The sequence below is a fragment of the Aquarana catesbeiana genome, linkage group LG07 (assembly GCF_042186555.1).
Source record: "Aquarana catesbeiana isolate 2022-GZ linkage group LG07, ASM4218655v1, whole genome shotgun sequence".
Taxonomy (NCBI): Eukaryota; Metazoa; Chordata; class Amphibia; order Anura; family Ranidae; genus Aquarana; species Aquarana catesbeiana.
In genome coordinates, this window is record NC_133330.1 from 193,343,478 (window position 1) to 193,356,237 (window position 12,760).

General features: G+C 43.2%; 1 protein-coding gene across 1 annotated transcript in view; it reads right to left on the reverse strand.

The window, feature by feature from the left end:
* AKNAD1 (AKNA domain containing 1) overlaps positions 1-12,760 on the reverse strand; it is a 211,139-nt gene that overhangs the window by 87,089 nt on the left and 111,290 nt on the right. Inside the window, exons 7-9 of the mRNA XM_073592935.1 lie at positions 2,860-2,947; positions 295-392; positions 85-166 (exon numbers count right to left, since the gene is read on the reverse strand). Of these exons, the coding sequence (XP_073449036.1) occupies positions 85-166; positions 295-392; positions 2,860-2,947 (268 nt within the window). The remainder of the gene's footprint in view (positions 1-84; positions 167-294; positions 393-2,859; positions 2,948-12,760) is intronic.

Consider the following 12,760-nt stretch of genomic DNA (forward strand, 5'->3'; position numbering starts at 1 on the left):
ACATATAATATCTATCTAATCAATTTTTTTCTGCTATAACGATGTATATTTTTGCTAAGATATGTTTGAAATGAATATATTTACCAATAAATGCGATTTATCAGTTTTGTTCTTGATCAGTGGTGGCTTGGGTATTTGTATATTTAATGCTGTACTGTTCAATGACCTGTATACATATATTAATTTTGATTATAAAAAGCAGGTAGGTGAGCTAAGCAAAAAAGCATTTGATAACAATATACCGTATATCTTACCAAATAAAAGCATATTGACAGAATACATGTTGGAACTCACCTTGAACATGGCAATAAGTCCATCAGCTCTTCTTCTTGGGTGGTTACTACCATCTCAGTGACACTATTTTTTATCAGGTCTGTAGCACTGGCAGACTCCTTTACAAAATTAAACAGAAACAAAGCTTATAGATTTTATTCTGCACAGAAGATTCTGAGCCTAATGCCCTGTACACACGAGTGGACTTTTCGACCGGACTGGTCCGATGGACCGAATCCGTCAGACAATCCGACCGTGTGTGGGCTTCATCGAACTTCCGACTGACCTTTTCGGTCGAAAATCCGACGAACTTTAGATTTGAAACATGTTTCAAATCTTCCCGCCGGAACTCCGCCGGACCCAGTTCCTATCGGGAAGCCCGTTCGTCTGTATGCTGGTCCGACGGACCAAATACAATGCAAGGGCAGCTATAGCACCTGCCCGTGAGAATGTTTCCTGCGCGATCCTATCTCAGCGACAGGGTACTATACATCTCGCGCTCGCTGCATTAGGAAAAACATATTTTCCTATTACAGCGAGCGCGAGAAAGAGGTGACAATGTTCCTTAGGTCTGGTATGGATGGGGGGTGGGTGCTTTGGGGAAGGGGGGTGCCCTGCGACCCCCCCACCCCAAAGCACCTTGTCCCCATGTTGATGAGGACAAGGGCCTCTTCCCAACAACCCTGGCCGTTGGTTGTCGGGGTCTGCGGGCTTATTGGAATCCGGGAGCCCCCTTTAATAAGGGGGCCCCCAGATCCTGACCCCCCGCCCTGTGTGAATGAGTATGGGGTACATCGTACCCCTACCCATTCATTTGGGGGAAAAAGTGTCAATTAAAAAAACACACTATACAGGTTTTTAAAGTAACTTATTAGGCAGCTCCGGGGGTCTTCTTCCGACTTCGGGGTCTCTTCCGACTTCTCTGCTCTGTCCGGCTTCTTCTCCCGCTCTCCGGTTCTTCTCCCGCTCTCCGGTTCTTCTGCTGGGCTCCTCTGCTATTTTCTGCTCTTTTGCCGCTCTCTTGCTAGCAGTGGCCCGGTCTTCTCCATCGTCTTCTTCCCTCTTCTCTTCTTCCGATGTTGACACGACGCTCTCTTGCGCTGTAATGCTGTGTTCACAGTGCGCAACGACTTATATAGGCATGGGGCGAGGTCACTGGGTGGTGACCCCGCCCCTTATGACGGCACAGTCCCAGCATGCCCCGGGACTGTGACATCATAAGGGGCGGGGTCACCAGGGGACATCACCCGTTGACCATGCTCCATGCTTATATAAGTCGTTGCGCACCGTGAACACAGCATTACAGCGGGAGAGAGCGTCGTGTCAACATCGGAAGAAGAGAAGAGGGAAGAAGTCGATGGAGAAGACCGGGCCACCGCTAGCAAGAGAGCGGCAAAAGAGCAGGAGATAGCGGAGGAGTCCGGCAGAAGAACCGGAGAGCGGGAGAAGAACCGGAGAGCGGAGAAGAGGCCGGAGAAGTTGGAAGAGACCCCCACAGTCGGAAGAAGACCCCCGGAGCTGCCTAATAAATTACTTTAAAAACCTGTCTAGTGTGCTTTTTATTGACACTTTTTTCCTCAGGTGAATGGGTGGGGTGCGATGTACCCCATACTCATTCACATAGGGAAGGGGGGCCGGGATCTGGGGGCCCCCTTATTAAAGGGGGCTCCCGGATTCCGATAAGCCCCCCGCCCGCACACCCCGACAACCAACGGCCAGGGTTGCCGGGAGGACAACATGGGGACAAGGTGCTTTGGGGTGGTGGAGCCCCTTCCCCAAAGCACCCACCCCCCAATGTTGAGGGCATGCAGCCTGGTATGGTTCAGGAGGGGGGGTGCTCGCTCGTCCCCACCAGCTTTCCTGACCGGCCTGGCTGCATGCTTGGATAAGGGTCTGGTGTGGATTTTGGGGTGACCCCACGCCGTTTATTCGGACCCGAGGGCCTGGTATGCTCTGCGACGGGGCTCACAAGGTGTTAATCTCGCCAATAAAATCGACAAGATTGACTTCCTTTTCTAGTCCCGTCGTATCTCATCACGTTCAAAATGAACGGACTTTATTCCGTGTGTTGGCATGTCCGTTCGTTCGGAAGTCCGCCGTAACTCTGTCAAAAGTCCGTCGGGAAGACTGTCGGACCTATTCTGCCGGAAAGTCCGGTCGTGTGTGTGCGAGTCCGTTCATTTGGAAAGTCCGTCGGAAGTCCGCCGAAAGTCCATCGGGAAGACCGTTGGACCTTGTCTGCTGGAAAGTCCGGTCATGTGTATAGGGCATAACACATTTCACCTCCTATTTTTTTTGTGTCTGTAATTCAGAGAACGTTCATATTTTTTTCTGTGGATCAATTAATAAAATAGTAAAACTTATCCTCTATGTATTTTCATTTGATAAGACCTGGTGAAAAGTTAGCATCACTCACACCCAACAAAGGCATGAACAAATTTTAGCTCTTCATTTTTTGTGTGTGCAATTCAGAGAGCATTCATATTTTTTCTGTGGGTTTTACAAATTGATTTCTAGCAAAGCAATTATGTTTCTGTGTTGTGGAGGTCAGTAACTACTCACATATTTTCCAGATATATGATTTACCATTAGATGCGAATGATCAGTTCCATTGTTTTCCAGCGGAAGCTCCTGCTGAGGTATTTGTGGGTTTGATGCTGTAATGTTCAATGACCTGGGTACATGTACATTTGTTATGATAAGGAATTGATAGGTATCTCAGAGGTGAAGTACTTAGATTTTGTACATAGGCAAACATTTAGCATGATTTGACTACATTTTAATGTGTGCAATCAACATAAGGTACCAAAATAACTGATATCAACCAACTGAAAATGGAAATGTCGGTAAAATGATTTCCCGTTATGGCAAAATATACAAATTAAACTTGTTGCACTATAATAGAAAAAATAAGATAAGCAGCTGTCACAATATTGTTGGATACAATAAAAGATATGTGGGATATAAATGTAGCGCTATAGGAAGACCATGATTAAAGAGTCCATAGAAAAAAAGTTTTCCTTTTTTTGAAGCAGTCAAAATCAATTCATAGAAGATTTCTGTAAATATAGAGGGAGAAGAAGCCCATCACCATCACCCAAACACACTGACCCTTATCGTCAGCAAGTGGGTTGTATAGCATAGCATTATTGGATGGCAACCACGGAAAATAACTTCTCATTACCCAGAGCTCCTTACTCCAATGATGAACTCAAAATTGCAGAAGAAACTGGTAGCCAAGGTGGTTAAGCCAAAGGACACACTTTCCTTTTCAATCGGCAATTGCTGTAATTTACTATAAATGGAATGCAATATGGCTACAAGGAGTTGTTCTGTACACAGAATATGTACTCTCCACCCCGCAGAAACATAATTTCCTGCTTGTGTGATTGACTCACCAGTTTTCCCAGAAGTCTGCAGTTCATGGATGGGTCTTCACCAAATATATGTGGGCCCCTTTCACACGGGCAGACCGTTCAGGTCCGCCTGTCAGTTTTTTAGGCGGACCTGAACGGATGCTTCAGGTCTATGGATTGACGGATGTCAGCGGTGACATGTCCGCTGACATCCGACCCGCTCCGATCCACTAAAGTGTGCCGGAGGAAAAAACTACTTTTCCATATATATATTATTTTCAATATTTGTTTCATTTAGTGAATTATCCACAAGGTGTGCAAAGGTATTGCAATAAACCTAGTTACACACAGACATGCAATTGTTCAGTCAAAAATAAATAGCATCTTGTGTACTGACACTCTAAAGCTCTGTCTGAATGAAAAGGTTTAGCTGACACCTTCCTTTTCTATGCTTGTCTGCCCCTTAGAACCCCAGTATGAAACCTGCTGTACAAGAACATGCCTTTTAATAAAAGTAGGTAAAAAAACCCTTAGAATGCAAGTTGGTGAGTGGAGTCCTTGAAATTTCTAAGCTCAAAACTAGTTCCCACACACCCTAAAAGTGCCTAAACTTTAGCTTGTAAAGCTGGCCATAGATGGTTAGATGATCGAACGAAAAATCATTTGAAAATAGAAATGATCCTTCTATAGTGCAGTCGATTCACCAATCACTGTATCAAAAATTTTCCACCTACCATCTTCATATTTTCATTAATTTTCAGCATTAAAGTATAGTTTTTAGTTTGATCTGGGTCAAACTTTTGACAGGCTCATGCACATTATGTTTTTTACATTTTTTTTCAATCGCGCAGCGATTTGAACCGTGTGATTACCGGCAATATTGTGCGACTTGTCATGTGATTTGACCCGTAAAATCGCAAGTCACTCCAATGTAAACGCGGGCTAAGTCTATTAGGTTTTTCCATTTATAGTTCATATATCACCTTCAGAGAAGGCATTGGTGCCCTGTTTTCTCTGCAATGTTTCCATTTACACAGTCACAGGGTTAGCCAAATTACTAAAAGCTACATAATATTAATAATCACAAACCTGGGCAATTCAATCAGAGCTTATGATTGATGACAAATGAATAAGCAGAGGTTACCTTCAGTGAAAACCGCATGTCAAATGATTAGTAGATTCAGAGATATGGGGCTTTACATACTAAAGGCAAATCGGTTGTTCACTTTGCTAGAGCACTTTGCAAGGGAATTTTCCTTTGGCTTAGTAAATGAGGCGATGCTCTGCTGATTTCCATCATACAAGCAGAAAAAAAATATATATAATGAAACTTTGCTACAATGTAAAGTAGTGAGTGTACAGCTTGTATAGCAGTGTACATTTGTTGTCCCCTCAAAACAACAACACACAGCCATTAATATCTAAACCGCTGGCAACAAAAGTGAGTACACCCCTAAGTGAAAATGTCCAAATTGGGCCCAAGGTGTCAATATTTTGTGTGGCCACCATTATTTTCCAGCACTGCCCTAACCCTCTTGGGCATGGAGTTCACCAGAGCTTCACAGGTTGCCACTGGAGTCCTCTTCCACTTCGCCATGACGACATCACAGAGCTGGTGGATGTTAGAGACCTTACGCATGTCCACCTTTCGTTTGAGGATGCCCCACAGATGCTCAATAGGGTTTAGGTCTGGAGACATGCTTGGCCAGTCCATCACCTTTACCCTCAGCTTCTTTAGCAAGGCAGTGATTGTCTTGGAGGTGTGTTTGGGGTCGTTATCATGTTGGAATACTGCCCTGCAGCCCAGTCTCTAAAGGGAGGGGCTCATGCTCTGCTTCAGTATGTCACAGTACATGTTGGCATTCATGGTTCCCTCAATGAACTGTAGCTCCCCAGTGTCGGCAGCACTCATGCAGCCCCAGACCATGGCACTCCCACCACCATGCTTGACTGTAGGCAAGACACACTTGTCTTTGTACTCAGGAAATTGGTCTAGTTGATGATGCAGCACCCCTAATATAGGCACCTCATCCCAATATGTAAGGAAGAAAGGATGGGAGGTTAGGGGGATTTTAACGGTGCCAAATACACAGAAAAAATTCCATCAGTTAAAATACAAAAAGGTTTTTATTTATTGACATGATTAAAAAAAGAAAAAGATCAAACATGTAAATTCATTAAAAAGACAGATGTTTGGTGGTCATGTTGGGCAGTCAATTCAAAGTTGACAAAGAAGACGTTGCACACTAGCCCGACATGTTTCGCAATTAGCTTCCTCAGGGGATGTGCAAGGCTTAATCGAAAACACTATACAAATGAGATATAGAGATATTATAACATACATATAAATTGTACAGTCAAATTATCATACAAAAAGGTATACATATGGAACAATATGTGAGCTTGGTTGCCAAAACAGACACAGAAACAGCCACTTACCCAGACAACTGCTAGCATCCGTAAACCACCAGGCCGGACCCTGACAGTCACCAAATACCCTGATTTGAGAAAGTCAAGTGTGGCCATAGAGGGCAGAAGGGCGACACTAAGGGGCAAAAAATTATGATAGAATTAATAAGTAATTTAATAGATGTCTTTGACCTAGGAATAGTATAAGGGACAATTGTCTCATTTATCAAATACTTACTAAAGGATATTTGCCTATTGATCCATAGGGTGGACACTCTTAAAAGGGTTTTTTAAAACTGTAGAAATTTCAATGCAGGAAGCAGGCTGAAAAAGTATAAGGAAAAAAGGTCTACATAAAAAAATGTTGAGGACATGAAGGGGAAAATGACAGATATCTAAGAATAAATCAGATACAAAATAGTTTAAGGGCAAAAAAGAAAAAAGGGAAAAAACACTTAAATAAATAGGAAAAAAAAAATCTCCAATGGGTTCCACTAAATTGAGGGGAGGGAGCGCTAATGTTCAAGAAAACCTATGTTAGGTGATCTGAATAGCAATAAGTAGCCAATGAAGACATAGAGTGCATAAACCATGAAAAGGAACATAAAATCAGCGTGTGCATATCAGGCTGGACCCTGGCTTACCAATCTTACAAGCGCCACAGATTAAGAGTGTCTCCCTCCGGCTCTGGCTGAACAAACAGCCAGATAAGCCGGTTTAAATCTGACCTCCGACGAGCCGGCGTGTGACGTCACCGGCTCGAGGCGGACGAGAAGATGCCTGTGCGCATGCGCAGGAGGCCAAAAAAACCCTCAGACTACATTACCCAAGAGGCCACGTGAAGAGGGAGTGGTCAGGTCCATCCATAGTAAACAGGACAAACGTGTGAAAACCCCTGCTTCTCCGCGTCAGCCCGAGACATGCAGAGATGGTGAAACTGAGGTATGATCCAAGGTGGCACAATGCCACCTTAGGATCAAGAAGGTCTCCATGCGCAGCCAGGCGTAAAGGTTGGGCTTGCTAGTGGATGGATGAGGCAAGCCCTGGGCGTCCGTATGACCCACTGAGGACCTGTTTCTCAAAATGGGAAAGAACGGGGAGAAAACCAGGTGACTGACACAGATGAACTGGAATAAAGCAGAGAAGGGCAAAAGGCAACAGAGCAGGACCACAAAACAGCTCTGATTGGCCGAGTGTCTCTGATGGGAAACCAAGCTCATTTTTGGATGTGTATGACTAGTATTAATAACAAAGAAAATTGAATCATAGCATATACAAAATTAAATAACAAATACAGAATTATGAATAAACAGTAAATATGATAATATATCAGATGATAATAAAAAGTATTGATGAAGATAAGAACAATAGCTTAAGAGAAAAAGGGAATGGGGGGGGGGGAGAAGAAAGAGGGGAGAAAAAAGGAAAAAATGGGTGAGATGAATAGATCTCCAAACATGAGAAACAGTCAATAGAGGGATAGTCTAGGGGCTGACATTCATTGTGATTAAAGAAAGGACTTGAAACTAAGGCTCCCATTGAAACCAGGAAATGATGTGGCTTTGAGGTCGTGGATCCACCGAGCCTCTAGCTGTAGCAAGATGCGATCAACACTGCCACCACGGGAATCTATGGGGATATGTTCAAGTGCCAACAATTTGATATATTGAGGATTAAAGTGGTGGTATATACCAACATGCCGGCTAATGGCAGTGTCCATCTTGTTTTTTTAATTGGTTTGATGTGATCTCATATTCGTTTGAAAAATTGTCGTCTTGTCTTTCCAATGTAGAAGCCACCGCACAGACACTGGGCCAGATATATAACCCCAGGTGTCTGGCAGGTGACCCTAGACTGGGTGGAATGCCATTTGCCATTGGGAAGTTTAAATTTAGTTTTTTCGTCAACATATTCGCAAACATCACAGGCACCACAGGGGAAAGTACCCCAATTAGCTTGAATTGTAGAAGATGACGTAGTTCCAAAGTGGCTACGAACCAAGCGAACCCTGAGAGAGGGAGCTCGTCTGAAGGTAATTTCAGGAAGATTTTTGATGTATTTACTTGCAGTAGGATCTGATAGTAAAAGTGGCCAGAATTTGGTTAGTATGTGTCTAATTTGTTGGTGCTGACTAGAATATCGAGTGATGACTCTCACTGTGTCAGACTTTATGACTCGTTTGTTGGAAAAAAATCAGAGAATTTCTATTTTTTGCATTTGCCCGATTGAAGGCTTTTTTGAGACAGACATGGCTATAGCCTCTAATTCTCAGTCTATTGTACAAATCTCTGGCTGCAGTTTTAAAGTCAGAGTCTTTACTGCAATTATGTTTAAGCCTTAGGTACTGGCTATAGGGGGTGATTAGAGAGGTAGGTTGCGAGCTTTGGGCATGAAGGATGGTATTTCCCGCTGAGGGCTTCCTATAGAGAGACAAATCAAGTTTGCCTTGTGCATCAATAGAGATGACCAAGTCCAGGAAACTGATATTCTTCTGACTACAATGCATGGTAAATTTTAAATTAAAATTATTAATTGAAATTATTTGTAGAAATTCATTGAGTTCGGTTTGAGTTCCGGACCAGAAAATAAGGACATCATCTATAAAACGATACTAAGCCATAATTTTATCATGAAGATGGCTTAGATCTTCTCTAGAGAGAACCTCCTTCTCCCACCCCCCCAGGTACAGGTTCGCATAGGAGGGGGCACATTTGGTCCCCATTGCGACCCCCTGCACCTGGAGGTAGTGGAAGGAGTCAAAAATGAACACATTGTGTTTCAAAATGTATTCAAGTAAATCCAGTACAAATGCATTATATTTGGCAAAGGAGGGACCCCTTTCATTTAAGTGTTGCTGTATCACTTTGATTCCTTGATCATGTGGAATGGCATTGTAGAGGCTTTCTACGTCAAGGGCTACTAACCATGTGTTGGGGGGAAGGGAAATGCCTTCAATTGTTCTCAAAAGGTCAATAGTGTCTTTGATGTATGAAGAGAGTGCAATAACATGGGGTTGGAGGTAACTATCTACTAGGGAGCTAGCATTTTCAGTAAGGCTGGAACAACCTGAAATAATAGGACGCCCGGGAGGTTCCGTCAAAGATTTGTGCACCTTGGGTAGTGCATAAAACGTAGGAATCCTCGGATCCTTAACGTTCAGAAAATTCAGGGTGTTGAGATCAATAACACCTTAGTGGTAAGCCCTAAAGATAATTGCACAATATTGTGCGTCAAAATTATTGATCACTGTTTTTGAAATGGGGCGGTACCAATTACGGTTCGTAAGAATTTTTTTGCACATAATCACATATTGGGAGATGTCCATGATAACCAAGTTCCCACCCTTGTCAGAGGGCTTAATTATTATTTCAGAATTTGTTTGCAGGGATTTAATAGCATTAATTTGTTCTGGAGTCAGGTTGGGGGTCTTAATGGAGGAGGTTTTTAAGTCCTCTATCGCTTTTGTTGTTTGTTGAATAAATGCCCATATATTGGGATTAGTATTTAAAAATGGAAAAAGTCTGGACTTCGGTTTGAAGGATTGAGGAGGGGGGAAGGACACGCCAGCAATCGACAGCGCCGGTGGGGGAATAGCAACCGTGTCGTCGTCGGTGGCGTGTCCCTCCTCCCAAAGTTCCATCAAGTCCTTAAGAGCTTGATGTTCTTCAATATTTTCCTGAATGTTAGAATTAGAGTCTGTTGCGGCCTCTTAATGTAGTACAGGGGGTCCCTGGGTTACGAACAAGATAGGGACTGTAGGTGTGTTCTTAAGTCGAATTTGTTTGTAAGTCGGAACAGTACCTTTTTTAAGTGCAAATCTAGTCTCAGAGACAGGATGTAAACCCAAATCAACAGAGAAAGGCAACCGGATGGCAGGGGTGGTTAGTTCAAATATGTTTTGTTTCTTTTATTTTTTTACTTTTTAATCACTTTTTTTTATTTTTATTTATTTGTAGCTTGTCGTTTACTTTTTTTATTTTTGTATAATTTTCTTATTTTTAATATTATTTTTCTTATTCTTTACTTTTTTTAATTACTTTTTTTATTTTATTAATTTAATTATTACTGTATTTCATATTTTTATTTTATTTTTATTTTTTTTATTAATTTTTTTTCACTTAACTTTATTGCTATCACACAGGAGGAAACAATTCCCTGTGTGATAGCAATTGGAGGTGACAGGTTCTCTTTATTGACCCTGTCACCTCCAAAACAGGAGTCCAGGAGCACAGCCGAGCACAGCTCTCCCCTCTCACTATTTTTATGGCGGCAGCGACAGGAGACAGCAGAGAGGAGTACACTGTATGGCACAGCAGGGAGATGGATGGGGAAAGCAGCCATCAGAGGCCAGGCAGACAGGCCGGCCAGCCGGCCGCGGTGCACCTTCGCGGGGCAGCGGCGCAGGAAAGACCGGGGATCCTTGAGGCTTCGTTAGGCCGCACTAGGCCGGACAAGGCCTCGGCAGTTTTAGCGGCCTGGCAGGCCACCGGACCATACCAGGCCTGTGGATGGGCAGGCAGAATGACGAAGGGGACCCGCAGCCAAGCCAGGAACGGAGGAAAGACTCAGGAGAGGAAGATTCGGCCAGCAGTGACGTCATTCGGGCCCCGTTCGTAAGTAGGAGTTGTTCGCAACTCGGATGTTCGTAAGTCGGGGACCCCCTGTAATGTAATCTGAGGGTTTTTGTGGCCTCCTGCGCATGCGCACAGGCATCTTCTCGTCCACCTCAAGCCGGTGACGTCACACGCCGGAGGTCAGATTTAAACCGGCTTATCTGGCTGTTTGTTCAGCCAGAGCCGGAGGGAGACACTCTTAATCTGTGGCGCTTGTAAGATTGGTAAGCCAGGGTCCAGCCTGATATGCACACGCTGATTATGTTCCTTTTCATGGTTTATGCACTCTATGTCTTCATTGGCTACTTATTGCTATTCAGATCACCTAACATCACCTAACATTCTAACACCTAGCGCTCCCTCCCCTCAATTTAGTGGAACCCATTGGAGATTTTTCCTTTAGTAAGTATTTGAAAAATTAGACAATTGTCCCTTATACTAGGTCAAAGACATCTATTAAATTACTTATTAATTCTATCATAATTTTTTGCCCCTTAGTGTCGCCCTTCTGCCCTCTATAGCCACACTTGACTGATTTTCTCAAATCAGGGTATTTGGGGTGACTGTCAGGGTCCGGCCTGGTGGTTTACGGGTGCTAGCAGTTGTCTGGGTAAGTGGCTGTTTTGGCAACCAAGCTCACATATTGTTCCATATGTATACCTTTTTGCATGATAATTTGACTGTACAATCTATATGTATGTTATAATATCTCTATATCTCATTTGTATAGTGTTTTCGATTAAGCCTTGCACATCCCCTGAGGAAGCTAATTGCGAAACATGTCGGGCTAGTGTGCAACGTCTTCTTTGTCAACTCTGAATTGACTGCCCAACATGACCACCAAACACCTGTCTTTTTAATGAATTTACATGTTTGATCTTTTTCTTTTTTTAATCATGTCAATAAATAAAACCTTTTTGTATTTTAACTGATGGAATTTCTTCTGTGTATTTGGCACCGTTAAAATCCCCCTAACCTCCCATCCTTGTCTTTGTACTCCTCACCTGGTTGCCGCCACACACGCTTGACACCATCTGAGCCAAATAAGTTTATCTTGGTCTCATCAGACCACAGGACCTGGTTCCAGTAATCCTTGTCCTTAGTCTGCTTGTCTTCAGCAAACTTTGCAGACTTTCTTGTGCATCATCTTTAGAAGAGGCCTCCTTCTGGGACGACAGCCAAGCAGATCAATTTGATGCAGTGTGCGGCGTATGGTCTGAGCACTGACAGTCTGACCCCCCACCCCTTCTACCTCTGCAGCAATGCTGGCAGCACTCACACATCTATTTTCCAAAGAAAACCTCTGGATATGACGCTGAGCAGGTGCCCATAACTTCTTTGGTTGACCATGGCAAGGCCTGTTCTGAGTGGCACCTGTCCTGTTAAACCACTGTATGGTCTTGGCCACCGTGCTGCAGCTCAGTTTCATGGTCTTGACAATCTTCTTATAGCCTAGGCCATCTTTATGTAGAGCAACAATTCTTTTTTTCAGATCCTCAGAGAGTTATTTACCATGAGGTGCCATGTAGAATTTCCAGTGACCAGTATGAGAGAGTGAGAGCGATAACACCAAATTTAACACACCTGCTCCCCATTCACACCCGAGACCTTGTAACACTAACAAGTCACATGTCACTGGGGAGGGAAAATAGCTAATTGGGCCCAAATTAGACATTTTCACTTAGGGGTGTACTCACTTTTGTTGCCAGCAGTTTAGACATTAAGGACTGTGTGTTGAGTTATTTTGAGGGGACAGCAAATTTACACTGTTATACAAGCTGTACACTCACTACTTTACATTGTAGCAAAGTGTAATTTCTTTAGTGTTGTCACATGAAAAGATATAATAAAATATTTACAAAAATGTGAGGGGTGTACTCACTTTTGTGTATATATATTTGTTTTTTCCTTGCATGTGATTGGGTAGTCTTTGCAAAGTGAATTTACACCACAGTCAAGCTAAGGGAAAATTCCCTTGAAAAATGAAAATTACCTTGCAAATGAACAGTCCATTTGTCTTAAATAAAGCATCCCGTAGATAACTAAATGTATATACAGATCTTACACTTTGAAAGTTTAGCTTGACAACAACACCCCCCCCCCCTGACT